We start from the raw sequence: 18,318 nt of genomic DNA on the forward strand, positions 1-18,318 counted from the left end.
GATTATGACTGGCAGGAGACGAACTCACAACGCAAGTTCTGCCAGTCAATGCACTGGAACTGGATCACTCGGATTCACTTCTCTTCCATCGTGATGCGGAGGCGTGGTCACCGTAGGCTATCTCCCTCACCTTCTGCTTCTGCTTCCTCGCAGGTCAACGATGCTGCCGTCGTTGGCAGTTCCCAATTCCTCCCATGCATTCGTCGGCATATCGGTGTTGTTCCACGATTGTACACAAGTACATAGTACACGAGAGTACTACGAGGCGGTCCGCGGATTAATACACGTTAACTTTTCGCGACCTCCAACAGAACTCCACTCCTTTCCGCTCTCACAAAGGCATCTGCAACTTCTTGCTGCCCCAAGGGCCAACGCACGCCAAGTCGCCTCTCAGTCGTCGAACATAGTAATCGGCATCGCTCGGTGTCGGTATTTATGGCACATTCATGTGGGGGGATGAATAGGATGGAAGTTTGACGCCCCACTACGAACTTCGTAAGTAAGGACTTTACGGTAAAAGGCAAATTTTTATAACGAATACAATCTACATCCAATCCTGCAGACTGTCCTTCGAGTGAGATTGAATGAAAGAAAGGTATTCCCCAATGAAGCTGTTTATGAAGCTGTTTGTTAACTTGTTGTGTTTCGCTGCTCAGCAACAGTGTATCCTCGTTGCTGACTGGCAAAATGAAATCAGTTTCTCTCGGATGGCCGATAGAAGCCCAGACATTCATTCATCAGCATATCACTGCCTCGAATGATGTATTACATACATACATGAATCCGGAATTTCCGAAATAGATCGGCTCCCTATCTTACAGAAACCATGTCACGATCACCCTGAGGTGAGACCCCCTAAACCCCCTCAGATTCTCAGATTCTTATTTATGTTTTCATGTCCTTACTTACCAAGTCTTCCTCCTTCAAGCGACGTCATCATTCAACACAACATTATGCCCACTTATGCCCATCATTATGCTCATCGTCAGGTAGCCTGTGAAGCAGGGCAATCACACAGCCAAGCAGCGATTTTCCCGAAGGCACAACCACTATGCTTTTATTTCGTCGTGCAGTAGGGAGAGGGGGAATTGGTGACAGCGTGGAAGTTGAGGTGGAGGATGTCGATGGCGAGTAGATGGGTGATGGCGTCGGCGGTAGCGTGATTTTTTGCAGAGGCAGTGGCACGACGGCGTGAATCTGGTGCCAAACTGCAGAAGAAAGCAGCCTCTCCTCCAGGACAGTGAGGACTCCGAGGAGCAAAGGTGTAATTCAGGGTTGCGACATTGCTTGCCGAGCGGTGGGTTCAACCTCCCGATCTGCCGTCACTTTGGTAGTATTTGATTCGTCTACGTTTCTGACCCGATGCTACAGCTCGCTAAGATCGATGGTGATCTCGGGTACATCTTAATTCAAAGCCGCCGAAGCCGATGGATCATCGTCACTATCAGATGACATTGGAACAATGTAGTTTGACAGTCAGTGACTTACAGCGGAAGCCGATAGGTTCTGGTTGCCTAGTAGTGGTGAGCATAATATTGTTGTCAAAGACTTGCACGATGTAGAGCGGTTAATCCGAGTTGCTCAAGGTCACATAGGTCCACATACCGGGGCCGAATACAAGATCGCTATGTACATGACGGACTCATCTTTCATCCGACATGACGATTAGACATGGTATAGATATATTTAGAGCTGATAATGTAGAAATGGTTAAACGATCATGAACGTCGCACAGCACGATGATCAGCCTGTGGATGTTGTCACGGTGCAGACGTCTGCGGCTACTAGTCGAATCAGCCGCTCTAGGACTCCATCCGCGGATTCCAGCACCATCTATGCAACTTCCCCTCTTATTCTCATGGTTTCCAATGGTACCTCCATTTTTTCCGACGTAGTCGCAAGCGCTGACAAAAACACAGGTTGAAGTTTTTCGAAGTTTTACCATCCCGCACGTCCTTCAGCGTCGGAGTTGGTCATACCACTATAAAAAGCAGCAGAGTGGTATTTGCCTATTGTTCAAGCTCAAACTAAGATGTCGATCCTCACAATCCCGAAGTCTGCAGATGCCCTCTTCCTGCGACCCATCGTGATAGCGATGAACAGCTTCGTCCTGACATCCCTTTTGTCCTTTGTCATGTCAGCCAATGGAAAGTTTGACTGGAGACCGGTGTGCCCATTGACTCAATACCAAGGAATATTGTTGACTCAATTGCATTTTCACAGATAACCATCTGTGTGACATCGGATATCCTTGCCATCGGCGCTGACCATCTTAAGGACCAAGAGGAGGAATTCTCATCTCATCGCAAGAACCCAAACGACCGACCCCTTACCTCTTGGTTTGTATATGCACGAATCTTCCTCGCCTTCAGTGCTGTGTTCCTTGCGCTGGCACTATTTCTATGCCCAATTTCGACTCTCCTTGCCACGACAGGGTTTGTAGCTCCTGCTTTGCTCTGGACTACTCCGATCAACTTCAAGAGGTTCAGACTGATTTTGAACCGCCTAATCGGGATCTCTGGTGAAGATGAGCATCATCCTGCTACATCTGCATCTGCTCTTGTTATCAAACGAATCCCTGGCATGAAAGCTATTTTTAATGGTATCATTCGAGGGTACGTCTGCAAGTTTGCTATGAACCGATGGGGCCTGTACGCGTAAACTAAACTAATGTTTTTAGATGTGGCACCTACATAGTTGTCCTCACCGTGCTGTCGGGATCGGGAAGTCTGGCTGACGCCCTGCCATCTCCATGGAGTACCGTTCAACTACTAGTCTGGTCGACCGTCAACCGCACATGCCATGCAGTACGTAGGCAGCGAATGTTTACCGGCAGGGTTTGACCTTGAATTATGCATATAGGTCATGACTGATGTTCGTGATTTCGAAGACGACCTAAAGGCCGGCGTCCCTACCATACCCATCCTTATCGGATCCGTCCTCAAGACGAAACTCGTGTTGACAGCTTGTCACATGCTTGTTATGTTGGCTTTCATCGAAAATCCATACATCACGGCGAGCTGCCTATATGCCACAGCTCTGGTGTGGATGCTGGGTGTACACTCGCCCAAAAAGGCTTTTCTGTTGAGCACTCATTCACAGTCCTTCTCTATTATTTGGTACTTCTTGACGAAGCACACTTAACTCCTTGGGCGTCTGATAAATCTTTTGTTGTTCATCTTGATATTCATACCATAGAAGCGTTCCTGGGTTGAATGCAGAGGGTTATTGTGGAGAGACTCATCGATGGTGGATACCTAGACGCGGTTACATACCCCATAATTATAATTGCTGACGCTGAAAGTACATCAGTTAGCCCCACATTATTGTGATTCTGCCGTGTTTGCGATGTTACATCAACTTACATGACTTAGACGTCAATACATTGTGCGAGTTACCTGGTGGGCATCAGCCATATACATACATACAATTTGCTCTAGTGCTTATTCTACTATCCAAATCGTCTACTTAAGCCATCGTAAATCAGGAATATAATCGCGCTGCTGGGTATTGATCTAGCAACAGTGATACCGCACCCAGCGTAAAGCCCCTTCACACCTTGCGCCCTGTACATTGCTCTCGCAGTGCCAAGGAACGTCGGCTTGGGGGCGTTATTGCCACGAGGACGTAAGTCTTCCTCAGTCTGCATCGTACTCTTGACGCTGTCGGCGGGAAACATGGAAAAGTTGAAAATTCCACCTGCGCATGCACCAGATAACGCAGATTCCCATGGAAGGATGTCTTTCCGTGTAAGCTCGGAGCCACGTCGCTTGATGAGCGTTGTTCCGACAAACTCTTTTGTGGTAAACCATGCGGCTCCACCGCCGCATTCACGGATGAGGGTCCCGGTTTGGCCGAGCCAAAGGCCGCGGAGGCCTTCTGTACGGATAACAGATACTAGAACGGCGATAGGACCGAGAAGGGGGCGAGAAATGGGTCTGATACTTGAGTCTAGGGTTGCTGTTGCAGTGGGTTGAGGTATCTTGGGAGCGATCATCTGAACTTGCATTTTACATTTTACAAGCTCCACGGGTGTGCTAGTCGAACATAAAAATCAACGGCATCTTTACATGAGGTGCGAGTGACTTACAGTAAGAAACTAGTGATGGCGCCCGCGCCTGCACCAGCCAATGCGAATTGAGGTAACGAAAGATCGTGTGACAAGGGTTGAGCATTGATACGTCGTATCACGTTTTGAAGTTCGCTGTATGACATAAAAAGTGAAGCATTCTCCAGCATGGCGCCCGCTATTGGCGCTGGAAGGCCCTGCGACCAGTATGAGTTCACGCCAGCAGGGAAGAAGTTCCACATATCACATACACGGTAAAGACCCCTAACTCCTTCATTTTTCCATGTCTTGACGAGACAGTCTATTGGGCCGTTGAATCTAGCAGTGGTATCGAGGACTTGTGATTGTAACCGCACTTTCGTCAAGTCGAATGGGTGCTCGAAGACTTTGGAGACCATGCCTGCGATCTGTGTCACAGGAACTGATCGTCATTCTTGCGGCTCGAGGCAATAAAAACCAGCCTTGGAAAACGCACACTCCCGAACGTGACATCCTTGGCTGCTCGCACTGCAGACGAGGGCATTGAGGATGCACTATCCCGAGATATTAGTGCATCGGATGCAGCCTCCATGTCGAATACGAATGGGGTGGTGAGAGGAGAGAAAAATGAGTTTCGACAGTACTATCCCGTCAGTACATGGAGGAAGAGCTGTATATCCACTGGCCGGTGGGAGCGTGTACCGGTACCCACGGCCTGGCCCGATGACCAATTGCAAGAACTACTCTTTCGTCCCGCGATACTCACAATGCATATGAAAGTGTATCGCACAGAATAAGTCAATAAGTCACAGTATCTTTCTGGGGCACAGACTGGCCGAGAGCAGGAGAGTGAAAATTTCGCCACTTTTCGACAATATTAAATGTTCAAAAATGAAGACTAGCTTAGCGACAACAAATATGAGATTGCAAGAAGACAAAGAAGCTAAGGATAATACTACAGATGCAGTTCACTGGCCATGGTGATAAGTTACAGATGCCAAAGAAGAAACCATCGGGAGACCGTGCTTAAGAGTGTAAGCAAAAAGTAGAACACCACGAGACTCAGCTGAGGATTGAAACCCACACACGTGACTTTGTCAGGCAGTCGACTCCCACAGGAATGTTTACGCGTCGGCTTTCCCCTGCCTGTCTGAACCAGCGAATGAGAAGCCCCAACCGACTTGGGTCAGAGGTTGGCTCGAGGCGGAACGCGCAGATTAGGTTCTGTAAGTGTGTCTGTGTCACATCCTAAGCTCCCTGCGTTACTAGAAGAAAGCTAAGCTGCACGATTAAGTATATCTCTTGCCGCAAGCAAATGAGTTGCGTCTGTTCACGATGATGCACAATGATGATCACCTCCAGTGAATCTGACTGTCCAAGGTTCTAGTATTTTTTTTGCGTATTTGGTGTTTGCAGAAGAAGTCTGTTTGCAATTGGCCGCATAAATAGTACAAGGACTCCCGCCTTCGGTCGGTCGTTCGAATTCATCTATTACCGGCTGAAGCACAGTGATGTCCAACACGTCATGCTGTGTGTTGTGCGTGCTGTGTTGCTATGCGTTCACAGCATTTCACGGCGTTGTTGGACCTTGGTATTCAAAATGGAAGCAGGTATCAGATCGACAGAAAAAATTACTGGCGGTATAGTACCGACGGATTCATTGCCACACCAGAAATGGGCGATAGTTTAGAGTCGTGTCATACATGTTTCTCGTCTCCGCAGTGAATGATGTACGTCGCTTTTCGTTTCGTTTCGTTTCGTTTTTTGAGGTTCGTTAATATTGGATAACGCGCACGCATTCCTTTCGCCTCCGAATGTCTACGTCGATGAATTCAACGACAGAATTTGTACACGGCGTTGTCGAGAGTCAGAACGAGAAGAGACACGCTGTGTCTGTTTGGAGAGATGAACGAAGAACATGGCTTCAGATGCACCGTACTACTTTTCATCAATTACTATGTTTCTGCAAAGGTCAGTCCTGACTATACCCCCAACCTGCTATCAACGCTAACTTCCACCCAGATCCTCCGTGCTGTACTACACCTGCTTTTGGTCGTCCTGCAGCTGTCGAAGCCCGTCTAGATGGAGAATATAGAGCTGGTGTTGGACGCGTCGGGAGAGAGAGCGAGGAGATCGCGTAAGTCTTGTCTTTGCGTGCCTATCTTCACCTTTCTTGCTACAACAACTTGTACTGACGCCAACACAGGTTCTACGACGGCGGCGCCGATCCTCACGAGAGCCTATTTGAGGCTGATCAAACATGTCAATTCGATATACAAGGTGGGTTTTTTTCTTTTGCATTTTGTTCTACATTGGCGCCTTATTTTGTTGATCCACCACCTGTAATCAATGCCCCTCCATGTCCTCAATTTAACTACATCAAAATCCTCTTCGACGGTCCATATCTCAACCTATCATATTCTCGATCCACCCAAACATCACTTCCCCACTTCCATCACCAACACCCTCATCCCCCTCTCATCCTCCTTCACACCCAAACCAACCCCCTCTCCAGATCTGCATCGCATATAAATGGACAGAAGATTTCGTGATCAAGTATCTCTGGTCCGCAGCTGGGTACGGGCTGATAGCTGTGCCGCTCCTCATAACGAGGAAGCGTCATCGTTCTCGTGTTGGGGACGGAGATGGAGAGGGTAAGGAAGATGGTAGGGGTGGTGATGGACGAAAGCAGAAGGGCGATTCGGATCGTGTGGTTGCTGCTAGGACGGAAAGTGCGTGTTTGATCTTTGTGTTTTCTGGGTTCGGATTCTTCGTTCGTTTGAGAGTTCTGTTGTATGATTCGGTCCTTGTCTCCTTTGAACTCGCTATGCAGAGAACCTTTAACTGAATGGTGATGAAACCCAGCATATATCTCCAACCGCCGCCTTCTCCTCTCACTCACAGATGCAGGCGGGAGACTTATGTATGCATATAAAGATTTGCAAGAGGTTGCTGGTTTGACTGGGCGGTGAGTAGTTTGTATATTCTCTGTATCCATGTATCACATTCTGGCAACGAATTACTGGCCCTTTGGTCTAATCTACAACTCGACCTCATCGCCGAATTGACTCGCCTACTCAACGAACTCACCCGCCCTACCGTCTAAATTACAACTTCCCACAGACTCTACACGCTCGTCTCGACTCTCCATAACCTCCCCCCACTCCCTCCCGCACTCCCAGGAGACGGAGATACATTCGCCCTCAAAGACGTGGACGTATGCGTTCCTGAATATCCCATCGCGTCTACACCGCCTCATGTTGACTCTTCCTCCCATCCCACTACCAACTCCACCACAAAAGCCCTCCCTGACTCAGACTTCAAACCCACCCAAGACCTCGCACCCACAAACCCAAACCCAGACTCAACCCTCTCAGGCCCAAACACCACTACCCTCGTCCGCGCACTCACCCTAACCCTCAAACCAGGCATGCACCTTATGATAACAGGTTCTAATGGCGTTGGTAAGACGGCTGTTGCACGGGTTTTGGCGGGGCTTTGGGCGCCTGGGTCTGGGTCGGGGCTTAGGTCTGACTCGGACTCGGACTCGGACTTGGGATCGGGGCTCACGCGTCCTACAGATGACGTAGACGGTCGTCCAGGTGTGTTTGTCATCCCGCAGCGTTCGTATCATCCTGCGGGGTCTCTTTAATAGCAGGTTATTTATCCGCAGGGTGTTTCTGAGTTCACCTCACAATCCGGTCCGAGCTCACTGCGGCGCTGGAAGAACTAGAGGGTCTGCTCTGTGCGGCTCATCTGGGATATTTGGTGGAGAGGGAGGGTGGATGGGATACGGTGAAGGAGTGGAGGGATGTGTCGGGTGGGGGGGAGAAGCAGAGGGTGAGCTTCGTCGTTTCGTTGTTCTCGTGCTTAGTTCTCGTTCTCGTTCCTCGTTTGCAGCTTTTCTTTTCTTTTCTTGTGTTGGAAGGTGGGACGGCGCTGATCCTTTGAATAGCTGGCGATGGCTCGTCTTTTTTATCATCGTCCCAAATTTGCGATTCTAGACGGTGACTTCTCCTCCCTGCCTTCCATTCCCCTCGCCTGACACGGCCTTGGAATGCACATCAGCCGTAAGCTCCGACGTTGAAGGACAGATGTACGGACATGCAAAGGCGTTGGGGATTACGCTTATTACTGTTTCTCTTCGGTGGGTGTTTCCTGTCCTCGGTGTGATGGTATGCTGACGGCTGCAATTCCGATGACGACCGCGAATCCGATCCTGATGTCGATACCTGCAGTCCGTCACTGACAAGGTATCACACGCACATATTGACGCTTACGGGGGATGGAACAGGGAGTTGGACGTTTAGCCGGATTGCTAAGGGGAGTGGGTTGGGTGTGGGGCGGGGAGAGAGCGACGGTGAATCAACTGCAGCCAGTGAAAGCGACCCAACACCAACGCCAACGCCAATGCAAAACGCACCAACGGCACCGCACACAGAAGACCAAGGAGCCAAACACCTCACGCGCGTCCTCGAAGAGATACGTGTGCTAGAGGTACGGATTGAAGAGTCGTATGGGTGGGAGAAGAGGGTTAGGGAGCTTGGGGAGGCGTTGAAAGCCAAGTGATTTGGTTGGGGCGTTTTTTCTTGGGGTTGGGGCGCTGGTTTATCCTTGGGGTTGGGGTTGAAGCTGGTTCATATTCTTGGGGGTTGGGGCGCTTTGGGAGAGGTGGGATGCGAGATATTGTATCTGGACTCTGGAGTATGAGTGGGACGGTAGTCTTCTAAGGTAGTGTTAGCTGCTAGGGTGGTGTGTGTTGACTACACGTCAAGAGAATTTAAGAGTTGCATGTACAGCACCGAGCAATTAGTTATTGCAACTTGCATGATATCAGATGTGCCCCACATCAATTTGTGATCATGCTTGGCAGCTATGTAGGCTTCCTAGCAGCGACGCGCTCGAATGTGCTTGCCTTGCTTGCAAGCTTTGAGGCTGACATCTCTCTATAGAGCTATATCCCGTTGGTAATTACCGTTAGTGGCTCAAACCTAACGATGTCCAGATGGCAAGTGAGGCAAAAACTCGGAATGATGAGAGCCTACGCCACAACGAAGCTCCATAAAAACTAAGTAGCTGCTAAATGTTAAGCTGTACCTATGGTGCTACATGGCTGCTTACCCGGGGTGTCCCCCACTACACCAGATGATAGCAAAATCCTGGCTATGGGTGGTGTTGAGTTCAGCCAACTCAACAGCGGCCATGACCTGGATTTTGCTACAAGTAAGAAAAAAAATGCATCTAAGATGATGCTAGCGTGGTAATGGTTTCCCAGACCATGGCAGTCAACGCCACCAGCAGACCAACATCAGCCGATGTCGGCACAGTGGTGGCACTGACCGCCGTGGCTCGGGGAACCAACCGTTCGTCATCAAATCCTGTGGGACAACAGTGATGAAGAGGATAGGCTTCCGAGTCGATTCAACCTGGATCCGGGATAAACGAAGAAGCCTAATTGATTGTATAACGTCTAGCGGCAGTGTTCGGGAGATTGGAAGACGAAGAAGCCGGGGGCAGAAAAAGGTGCCAGACCTTAATGTGTCAAGATCAGTTTCGAGGTGCAGGGAGAAAGAAGGACAGCGAAGACAAATGAGACTAGACCAAAACACATCAGGGAAAACCTCGTTCTCAAATCGGATGAAATCTGATACAACTTGCGTGAATCTGCGAGAATTTGATGGATTTGAACATTTGATCAATGGCGTTGTCATCAGAAACCGGTGATGTACTTGGCATTGAGCTGAATGTCGAAGCAACACTGCTGTCTACATGAGAGTGTCACTTAGTACTAGGAGGAGGAGGTTTGTTCGCGTACTGTCATTATGTAGAGTAAATTGAGGACGCTATGCGAATAATCAAGAGGATCAGATGTCAAATCATCGATGACAATAGCACATACCTCATAGTCAAGAGTGGCCTTCAGCTTGTCGCCAATGAGTCCCAAAATACTATCATCATCTGATTCTTTGTCGTCGGACTCGGCTCCAAAATCAGATGAGGCACCATCACTTCCATCAACCTTGAAGTCGTCTGAGTCAGACTCAAAAAGTTGCGCCGCTGGCCGTGTAACACTGCTCTTCTGTCTGTTCGCTATGGCATATTAGTAACAATATACAAAAGTCTAATCAAACTTACAAGTTCGTGCCTGCTTGGCGTGATCAGGCTCAGCCGTGCTCGATGTGGCCCGCTTTCGTGTCTTCTTTTCTGACATCCAAACTGTAATTTTGCTCAAGTGAGTCAGAAGATGTGGCTCGACTCAGACAGCTGGCGCACCTTGATTTTTCAGTGCTGTGGCCTTGGATTGTCGGGAAGGTCCTTAATGCCAGATGATCAGGCTATCAGAAAAACAAAGCGAGACTGATAAAACCGTGATGTATGACTCGGAGCAGATTCAGGAGCAGATTCAGGAGTAGCGGCGGCCTCCACACGCCTCTTCAGCTTGGCAGCACGCATTGCAGCAGCCTTTTCGGTCGGAGTCGACATCAAAGAAATCTGATAGAGTGAGAGCAAGAGATCAGAGTCAGAATTGAGTCAGTCGGATGCGCAACTGAAAAATTTGACACTTACAAATTTGGCCTTGGACGTTCTGCTATATCCCGACATACATTCAGCCAGAGCCACTCACTCAAAGTACCACTGCCACTGCATCATGCCAGTCTGCGATGGCTGTGGTTGCATGTTTAGTGAGAGTGGTTACTCTCGTCACCTCGCACAAACTAGAAATTCTGCCTGTGTCAGCATCTACGAGGACATGCGCAACTACATGCCTAGCAGTCCCGGTCACTCACCACAGGTAATGTCAATATTAGTATGGTTGTGGCACATTCATGCTGACATGGACACCAAGACTCAGAACAACGAAGAAAATCACAACGGCCCGCACCTATTTGAAGGTGATTTTTTTGATACCACACCCGAAGACCTTGAATGGCCTGTAGACGAGGAAGACTATCTTGATATGCCAGTGGTGGATGACGATGAAGATGAGGAAGTTGAGGGCGAAGGTGGTGTGGCTGAACAAGAAGCAGATTGGGAACCTCCTATTCGAAGAGCCGAAGAACCGGAGATCAACGTGAACAATCAGAATATTCCCATGGATGAAGATGAAGGCAATGCTGACGTTGTTCGCCAACGCACTCATCATCACGAGGCCGAACTTCCTCTGCACCATCACCATGACCCATATATTGCAAGCTTTCCACTTCGCAGCGCTGGAGCCATAATTGAGGATGCGGGCGAATTTGAATCTGACCAAAACGGATATCAGTCATATGGTGATAAGATGAGTCAAGGTGGTAGCTGTGTTTGGGCACCGTTCATCTCACATATTGATTATGAAGTTGCCCGATGGGCAAAGCTGAGGGGGCAAGGCTCCACTGCTTTCACAGATCTGCTTGCCATCGAGGGGGTGAGTTGAAGTCTTCTCTGGCAATACAATGGTACTAACTTAGATGAGCACAACAGGTTTGCGAACAGCTCGGCCTCTCTTACCGAAATTCCTGCGAGCTAAACAAGATTATCGACAACCAAATTCCTGCCCGGCAGCCTCGTTTTAAGTGCCAGGAAATTTTGATGGCAGGCGAAGCCTTCAATGTATACTTTCAGGATATCCTGCAATGCGTCAAGTCACTGTTTGGAGATCCAGAACTTGCACCTTACCTGGTTTTTGCCCCCGAACGACACTATTCCGATGAGGACCAGACTCAGAGGTTATATCACGACATGCATACAGGCAATTGGTGGTGGCGTACTCAGGTGAGAGAATTAACAATGACTTGAGGCCTTGCACTGATTGAATTGAAAGAAACGACTTGAGAATGAAAAACCCGGTGCAACTATAATACCCATCCTGCTTTCATCAGACAAAACTCAAGTCACCATGTTTCGAAACAAAGCAGCATACCCGATTTATATGACTATTGGAAACCTCCCCAAAGAAGTACGATGACAACCCTCTCGAAATGCGCAGATACTTGTTGGTTACCTTCCCACGACCAAGCTCGAGCATATCACAAACAAAACAGCAAGGCGGCATTGTCTTGCTAATCTGTTCCACGCATGCATGCGTCATATTGTTGAGCTGTTGGTTGAGCCAGGAAAGGATGGGATGCTGATAGCCAGTGGTGATGGAGTCCTCCGTCGCGGTCATCCTCTGGTGGCCTGTTATATTGGAGATTATCCCGAGCAATTATTGGTGACTGGGATGAAGACCGGAGAGTGTCCGAAATGTGACATACCTTCTAGCGAGCTCGGCAGCAAAGACCTACCTTTTGAGCTGCGTGATTTGGATCGAATCTTAGATGTGCTTGCCCTCGTCGATGAAGACCCGAATCAATTCGCAAAGGCTTGTCATGATGCAGGTAAGGGTTTTTCACTCTGTTTCATTGGACCGTTAATGCTGGCCCTGTTGCTGACTCGTCGTTCATTTCAGGAGTAAAACCACTTTATCATCCTTTCTTGGAGGAACTCCCGCACTGTAATATATATAATGCAATCACCCCCGATGTTCTCCACCAATTGTATCAAGGCCTGGTCAAACACCTTATCGCTTGGATTAAATCAGCTTTCGGCGAGGTGGAAATTGACGCACGGTGCAAATGTTTGCCTCCAAACCACAACATCCGCCTATTTATGAAAGGCATCTCGATTCTGTCGCGAGTTAGTGGAACGGAGCACCAGCAAATATGCCGATTTCTCCTTGGCCTAATAATCGATATCCATTTGCCTGATGGTGCATCCCCCGTTAGACTTATTCGCGCAGTTTGAGGCCTCCTCAACTACTTATATCTGGCACGGTACCCATGTCATTCGAATGTAACATTAGAGCTTCTGAGTGGGACACTCGACCGATTTCACGATAACAAATCTATCTTCGTGGACCTGGGTATCAGATCATCGTTCAACCTCCTGAAGCTCCATTCTCTCCAACACTACGTCATGATGATTCAAATGTTCGGAACCACCGACAATTATAACACAGAATATACAGAACGACTTCACATTGATCTAGCGAAGGACGCATATTGTGCGACAAATCACAAGGACGAGTACATGCAAATGACACTGTGGCTCGAGCAACGAGAGAAAATGCTGTGGCACAATAAATTTATTCAATGGCGTCTACACCATGGCACCGGAACTGAGGCACCAGATCATGTCCCTCAATTACATCATCCCCTACCCCACTCTGACCTCGTATATCTGCAACAATCCAAGCTAGTGAAGCACCCGTCTGTTAAACAGGTGACATTTGCATCCCTTGCTGATCAGTATGGTGCAATACATTTTCAAGCCGCCATGGCTCGCTTTGTGGTGCAAGTTATGCAGCCCGATTTGACTGCAAGGCAGTCTGAAGATGCTGCCTGCCATGTCAATCTCCCATTCCAGTCGGTTGCGGTTTACCACAAGGTCCGGTATAGTACTGTGGGTGATGATGGCATGCTAAACAATGTCACCGTTGATGCAATACATGCGAGACCTGCCCGACGTGACTGCCATAACAGGAAAGTTCCAGCAAGGTTTGATACCGCGCTCATAAATCTGGGCAATGGTGGCAAATTGGGTGTGGAAGGTGATTGTCTTGATGTGTGTATGCGGGGATACTTGGACTGACAAACAACTCACAGGATATCATGTCGCACAAGTTCGCGTGGTCTTCTCGCTGTCGGCCAGTGTCAAACGTGCTCTATTTTGCAATGTCAATGTGCCTGATCACTTCGCATATGTTGAATGGTTCTCACCGTTCACCACACCAGACATTAACCATGGGATGTATAAAGTTTCGCGTGCCCTGTATGATGGAGACAGGCAATCCAGCATTATCCCTATTCGCAATATTCGACGCTCTGTACACTTAATACCCAAATTTGGGGCAGTGGCTCCATGTGAATGGACTACGAGCAATGTGTTAGATCAGTGTAGCACATTTTTGTTAACAGCTTCACTAACCGAAATGCATATGTAACCATATATTAAAGGCTTACTGTACACTGCTTCAACTTGAATGGCGAGGACAGTGTTTAATTCTGTCCTGAGTCGAGCCGTTGACAGGTGCTTTCTCACGGTTCAGATGTGGTGTGCAAATTTTTCCCCATCTTGATTCAATCACCTTGACCATCATCTGTTCTCATCTATTGTGTTACGACTTGGATTCGTGTATTGAGAAGGTTTGTGTGATATATTTATGGTGTGCAAGTTCCCGTTCTATACTACAAACAATTGAACTGACTAACTCGCAGGATTCCATTGCCGAGAAAGAGAATTCAATTCCTGGGAAGCGGTTGGTTGATTATGATTGTAAAATAGTTTCTTCTCGCATCTGACTGGATCCGATCTAGCCCATGCTTGCCTTCCCTGGATTTTGGAGAACATAAGACAGCAAATGGGATCTCACCCATCAAAAAGTAAGTCATAATCATGGTGTCCGAAGCCTGAGTTTCTCACGCCGTGTGACAAGGCCTAGAAAACCATTGATCTGCAGATTTGCATTACCGGAATTTGGCATCAGCGCTACCCCTGGGCCGGAAATAGTACAGGCTGAAACTCCTGTCCCGGAAACTCCTGTCCCGCCATACCGTCAGACTCCAGCCCCTCTAACAGTCTCTCAGAATTACATGTGTAAACTCATGGCAGATCATTGGGATGCCAAAATCAAACGGTGCAAGGAGGCGAGAAAGGCTCATTTGTTGGAGGTCCAACTCGCTGCTCATGGTATATGGAAATTAGTATAATTATATGTTATACTCTATACTAGTACTGCCAGTACCAAATAACTTTCCCCAACTGTAGTGAATTCTGGGGCCCTGCTAACAATTGTCTGAATTCGGTGAATATTGGATCGTTTTATCGCACATTTGAGAAAACGGTACGCAGTTTTCCACCTTTGATCAAATTTGATCAAATTCTCTCTAATATTAAAGGGAGGTTTTTCCTGATGCACACTGGTTTGAGAATGGGAGGTGGGTGAGTGATTGAAGATTATGCCCAGTACTGGGATTTCCACTACCAGAGTAATCTTAGGCTATAGCCTACACATAAGTAATAGGGGCGCACCTTCAAAACAAACAGATTAAAAAATATGCACTTATGCGTTCAAAGGGCTCAGAGCCTCAGACAAGTTGAATGGTAGTAGACGAGAGTATTAGATCGAGTGGTGGACAAATCCGAGTCTGAAATGGAGATGGAATACTTAAGCTTAGGCACCAGACCTAGTTATATGTTTAGGTGGGGGAACAAGGCAAAGAACTCTGAGGATCTTTTTCAAAGAGTGCGCTATTGCGCACTGACCTAGCTGCTTTCCAAGTGTGAGATCTGTCAATTACATGTGACTTACAAAGCCCTAGATCAACCCAAGCTCACCTGCTTCATTGATCATCCATTTACTTACTTGTGAATTGCAAACAGCAACAACGTCATCTCCAGCTTCGCATGTCTGGTGTCCTCGTAGTCTACATATCTAGTATTGCTACACCAGACAGTGTCAGTGAGTTCGAGTGCATATGTCAGCAGAAGAGATTTGATCGGTAAAATCACCACAAACACATCCGATATGACATGGATCGAGGTGAGGAAGGGGAGAAGACTTACTCGTACATCACCCAATCGCCCAACTCAGTCGAGAGGCCCCAAGCCAAGTGGGGCTGAGATCGAATGCCTGTCTGTCATTGGGGGAGCAAAAAATAGTCTCGTGATGTTTCATAAGATAATCAGTACACCTTGAATTCATTGAGTCAGAACAAATTCAAACATACTGCGAAGGTACAAGCAACTAAAACTTTGTTTTCGTCATTTCTGACAAAATTTTTAGCGGTGCAGGTGGGGGTTGTACAGCTAGACTTCCGTCTGTGGGAATCGATCACAAGCACAGTGTTTGGACGTGCTGGATTGCTATGCTCAATCTCGATGCGCCACATCCCATTAATTCCATGTAGAAGCGCAACCACCATATACGTCCTGCAAGGATTGGTGTCATCGCATCAGTGTAAGGAACAAAGCGAGAGACATGAACCACACACCGCCCACAACTAATTCATAGTGCATGTCTCTTGTAGTGCGCAGGCATTTCTGGAACATCCTGATCTGCAAAGAAACAATGAACTGGTTCGCAGGTTCATCACATGCATGTACCCAAATCTCATCTGGCGGGCATCCCAAAGTGTCTCAAACGCTTGTTCTCAGCTGATTCGAGGATCTTGTCTGGGTGTGTTGCTGATATTTCATTCTACATGAACTTCTCAAGTATGCTAAGGCATATTAATTTAGTGAGGTCAACCAGCAACACAACCTTCATGTCATTATACCATGGTTCTGCTAATTCATCGTGATATCATGCGTTCACAATGATTGTTGCTGAAACAACAATATTGCGTTGTGTGACTGAGCGCTTGACCTATGGTTTTAAGGTTGCACTTGATGCGCATTCTCGATCTATTCTACCAGGGTTGCTTGCATTCAGTATAAACCTATCTCGTACTTTGCAGATAGTTGTCACCCTCACAATATTCGCGAGCACCAATAGGAGATATATAAGAGCCATGATATTATAGGAAGGACACGTTAAACAAGAAAGGGAAATATAGTCATACAAAGGTATCAGTGGAACTGAATGTAGCCGACAACGATCTGGCCCTCCAGTGGGACTCGAATCTGAATCAGATGCTGGCCTGGGAGGATTGAATAGCCCGCTGATTGAGAAACCTCAGTGTCCTTGCTCAAATAGTCAGAGCCTCTGCCTCAGGCCTCAGAAGTCAGCGCTTCAGCCTCCAGCAATGACTACCCAGCAACCAGTTTAACATACGCAGGATCAAATAGGAAGGTTGTGAAGTGGCGCAACACTGCAGGTGCATACCGCCTGTCCGCCATAAAGTGCCTCAGCATGGCCCCTGCTGCGTCTCTGATCCGGGGCTCTACATGGATAATACCATGGATGAGTGTGCTAACAGCGCCCACAAGGGGCAGAGAGGCGTGCAAGCATCGCAGCCATGACTGCAAACATGTCTGCAGCATAGATCTCTGCGACATGAGATGGGTGGGGTAGGCAAAGGATCCTTCGGGACAGCGACACATGATGATGTTATGGGACTCTTAATGGGAAGAACTGAACTGCAACAGTGACCACTGTTAGTCAAAGATGGACATTTGATCCACAGACTGGCTCACTGACTGTGCGATCACGGTAATAACAGTACAGTATCTGTCAAGAAAATCCTGAAACACCATGCCTGGACACCACAGCAGCCGGAAGAGCATCAGAAGATGAAGGATAATCAAGATGGTACAGCAGTGAAATCAACACTAGACGGCCATGTAGGAACCGATTCCTCACGTTTGAAGGCGTGTAAGGTCAAGAGGATAGCTTGAGCAGATATAACAACACATTCAGGAGCCAATATACCCATGAGATCACTTGTGGACAAGGAGTTCATGGCAGCTTCCTGAAGTAAATCCATGCAGTGTCCCAACCCATACTCGAAATAATGCGACAGGATAGAATGCACGATGCAGATGAAGGGCTCAAGATGCTCCTCATGATGGAAAATCAATGACCGTCCAGCAGGGAATATATATTTGAGAAGGGTGTGTAGCTTGGCAGTGCTCGTCGCTGATGGCTCCTGGCATCGGTACAGGTATGTCCAGACCAATCAAACGATTCCATTCAAGACAGGAATCCAATGAGGCTTCTCGTGAATCAGGAGTCAGCAAGAAAATTGTGTGACTAGTTGGAATCCAACCTTCATCATCGACAGCCCATACTGAAAGCCAGCCGTCCAGTTGCGGAAGAAGTATTGATGAGGCACAACACAAAGGCTGGTGACAGCCAACAGGTAGGCGACATGCCAATACCATGGCTTGTTCATCATCTCCTTAGCCCAGGGATAGATCCTTTGGATCGCCTTTTCCCATTGTGGATGATTGACTTCAGCCTGCACTGTCTTGAGGTTGTGTTAGCGTGTATTAGCACTAGCTAGGGGTTAGGACATACCTGTCCGATGGGATGTAATAGATGAGTCAAGCTATCTGCGGAAGTAATCTTGAACCAAAGACCACGCGTCTTCGCAAAGGACTTGGCTAATAACTCCAGAAACTCGGCTCCTTCCTCAAATGCCTCTGGGGGCCATACCTAGCTGACACGTGAGTAGAAAAAAAAAAGAGTAAGATGGCCCTCACTCTCAGCTGAACGTGACAGAGCCCCTTCACTAAATGTTCATACTTTGTATTGAGGGGCTTTCGCCACCTGCTCATTGGTCATGGGCTCGAACTTGAACTCGCTG

General features: G+C 47.9%; 5 protein-coding genes across 5 annotated transcripts; 3 read left to right on the forward strand and 2 right to left on the reverse strand.

Moving 5' to 3' along the window:
• Positions 1-1,599: 1,599 nt before the first annotated feature.
• EDB91DRAFT_812583 (uncharacterized protein) lies at positions 1,600-3,298 on the forward strand. Its single transcript, XM_041328477.1, has 5 exons — positions 1,600-1,871; positions 1,920-2,167; positions 2,224-2,615; positions 2,681-2,807; positions 2,863-3,298. Exons 2-5 carry the CDS (start codon positions 2,033-2,035, stop codon positions 3,142-3,144), a joined length of 936 nt encoding a protein of 311 aa, XP_041172679.1. The 5' UTR covers positions 1,600-1,871; positions 1,920-2,032; the 3' UTR covers positions 3,145-3,298.
• A 76-nt stretch (positions 3,299-3,374) lies between these two features.
• On the reverse strand, positions 3,375-4,878 carry EDB91DRAFT_1159607 (mitochondrial carrier). The gene is made up of 4 exons (XM_041319750.1): positions 4,545-4,878; positions 4,321-4,476; positions 4,091-4,266; positions 3,375-4,037 (listed from the first exon to the last, which is right to left on the reverse strand). The coding sequence occupies exons 1-4, from the start codon at positions 4,638-4,640 to the stop codon at positions 3,452-3,454; spliced, it is 1,014 nt and encodes a 337-aa protein (XP_041172680.1). The 5' UTR covers positions 4,641-4,878; the 3' UTR covers positions 3,375-3,451.
• Positions 4,879-5,706: 828 nt separating this feature from the next.
• EDB91DRAFT_1339034 (uncharacterized protein) lies at positions 5,707-8,617 on the forward strand (the record flags this gene model as incomplete). The annotated part of the gene is made up of 9 exons (XM_041325648.1): positions 5,707-6,019; positions 6,071-6,185; positions 6,255-6,328; positions 6,589-6,780; positions 6,914-7,016; positions 7,172-7,650; positions 7,734-7,888; positions 8,053-8,195; positions 8,287-8,617. The coding sequence occupies exons 1-9, from the start codon at positions 5,863-5,865 to the stop codon at positions 8,615-8,617; spliced, it is 1,749 nt and encodes a 582-aa protein (XP_041172681.1). The 5' UTR covers positions 5,707-5,862.
• A 970-nt stretch (positions 8,618-9,587) lies between these two features.
• EDB91DRAFT_1349853 (uncharacterized protein) lies at positions 9,588-10,651 on the reverse strand (the record flags this gene model as incomplete). Its single annotated transcript, XM_041326036.1, has 7 exons — positions 9,588-9,813; positions 9,864-9,891; positions 9,948-10,138; positions 10,184-10,264; positions 10,322-10,363; positions 10,429-10,540; positions 10,616-10,651. 7 exons carry the CDS (start codon positions 10,649-10,651, stop codon positions 9,677-9,679), a joined length of 627 nt encoding a protein of 208 aa, XP_041172682.1. The 3' UTR covers positions 9,588-9,676.
• A 46-nt stretch (positions 10,652-10,697) lies between these two features.
• On the forward strand, positions 10,698-14,012 carry EDB91DRAFT_1239235 (uncharacterized protein; the record flags this gene model as incomplete). The annotated part of the gene is made up of 7 exons (XM_041321827.1): positions 10,698-10,941; positions 10,969-11,456; positions 11,513-11,803; positions 12,018-12,408; positions 12,480-12,779; positions 12,816-13,555; positions 13,620-14,012. The coding sequence occupies 7 exons, from the start codon at positions 10,698-10,700 to the stop codon at positions 14,010-14,012; spliced, it is 2,847 nt and encodes a 948-aa protein (XP_041172683.1).
• Between the last annotated feature and the right edge of the window lie 4,306 nt (positions 14,013-18,318).

Source organism: Suillus paluster (assembly GCF_016628075.1).
Source record: "Suillus paluster strain FC165 chromosome Unknown EDB91scaffold_77, whole genome shotgun sequence".
Classification (NCBI taxonomy): domain Eukaryota; kingdom Fungi; phylum Basidiomycota; class Agaricomycetes; order Boletales; family Suillaceae; genus Suillus; species Suillus paluster.

Coding starts and splice junctions, on each gene's coding strand:
- EDB91DRAFT_812583 (XM_041328477.1), top strand. CDS start 2,033: ATGTCGATCCTCACAATCCCGAAGTCTGCAGATGCCCTCTTCCTGCGA. Junction 2,168..2,223: donor GAAAGTTTGACTGGAGACCG/GTGTGCCCATTG, acceptor GCATTTTCACAG/ATAACCATCTGTGTGACATC. Junction 2,616..2,680: donor TTTAATGGTATCATTCGAGG/GTACGTCTGCAA, acceptor TAATGTTTTTAG/ATGTGGCACCTACATAGTTG.
- EDB91DRAFT_1159607 (XM_041319750.1), bottom strand. CDS start 4,640: ATGGAGGCTGCATCCGATGCACTAATATCTCGGGATAGTGCATCCTCA. Junction 4,267..4,320: donor GAGTTAGGGGTCTTTACCGT/GTATGTGATATG, acceptor TACTGGTCGCAG/GGCCTTCCAGCGCCAATAGC. Junction 4,038..4,090: donor GCCATCACTAGTTTCTTACT/GTAAGTCACTCG, acceptor ATGTTCGACTAG/CACACCCGTGGAGCTTGTAA.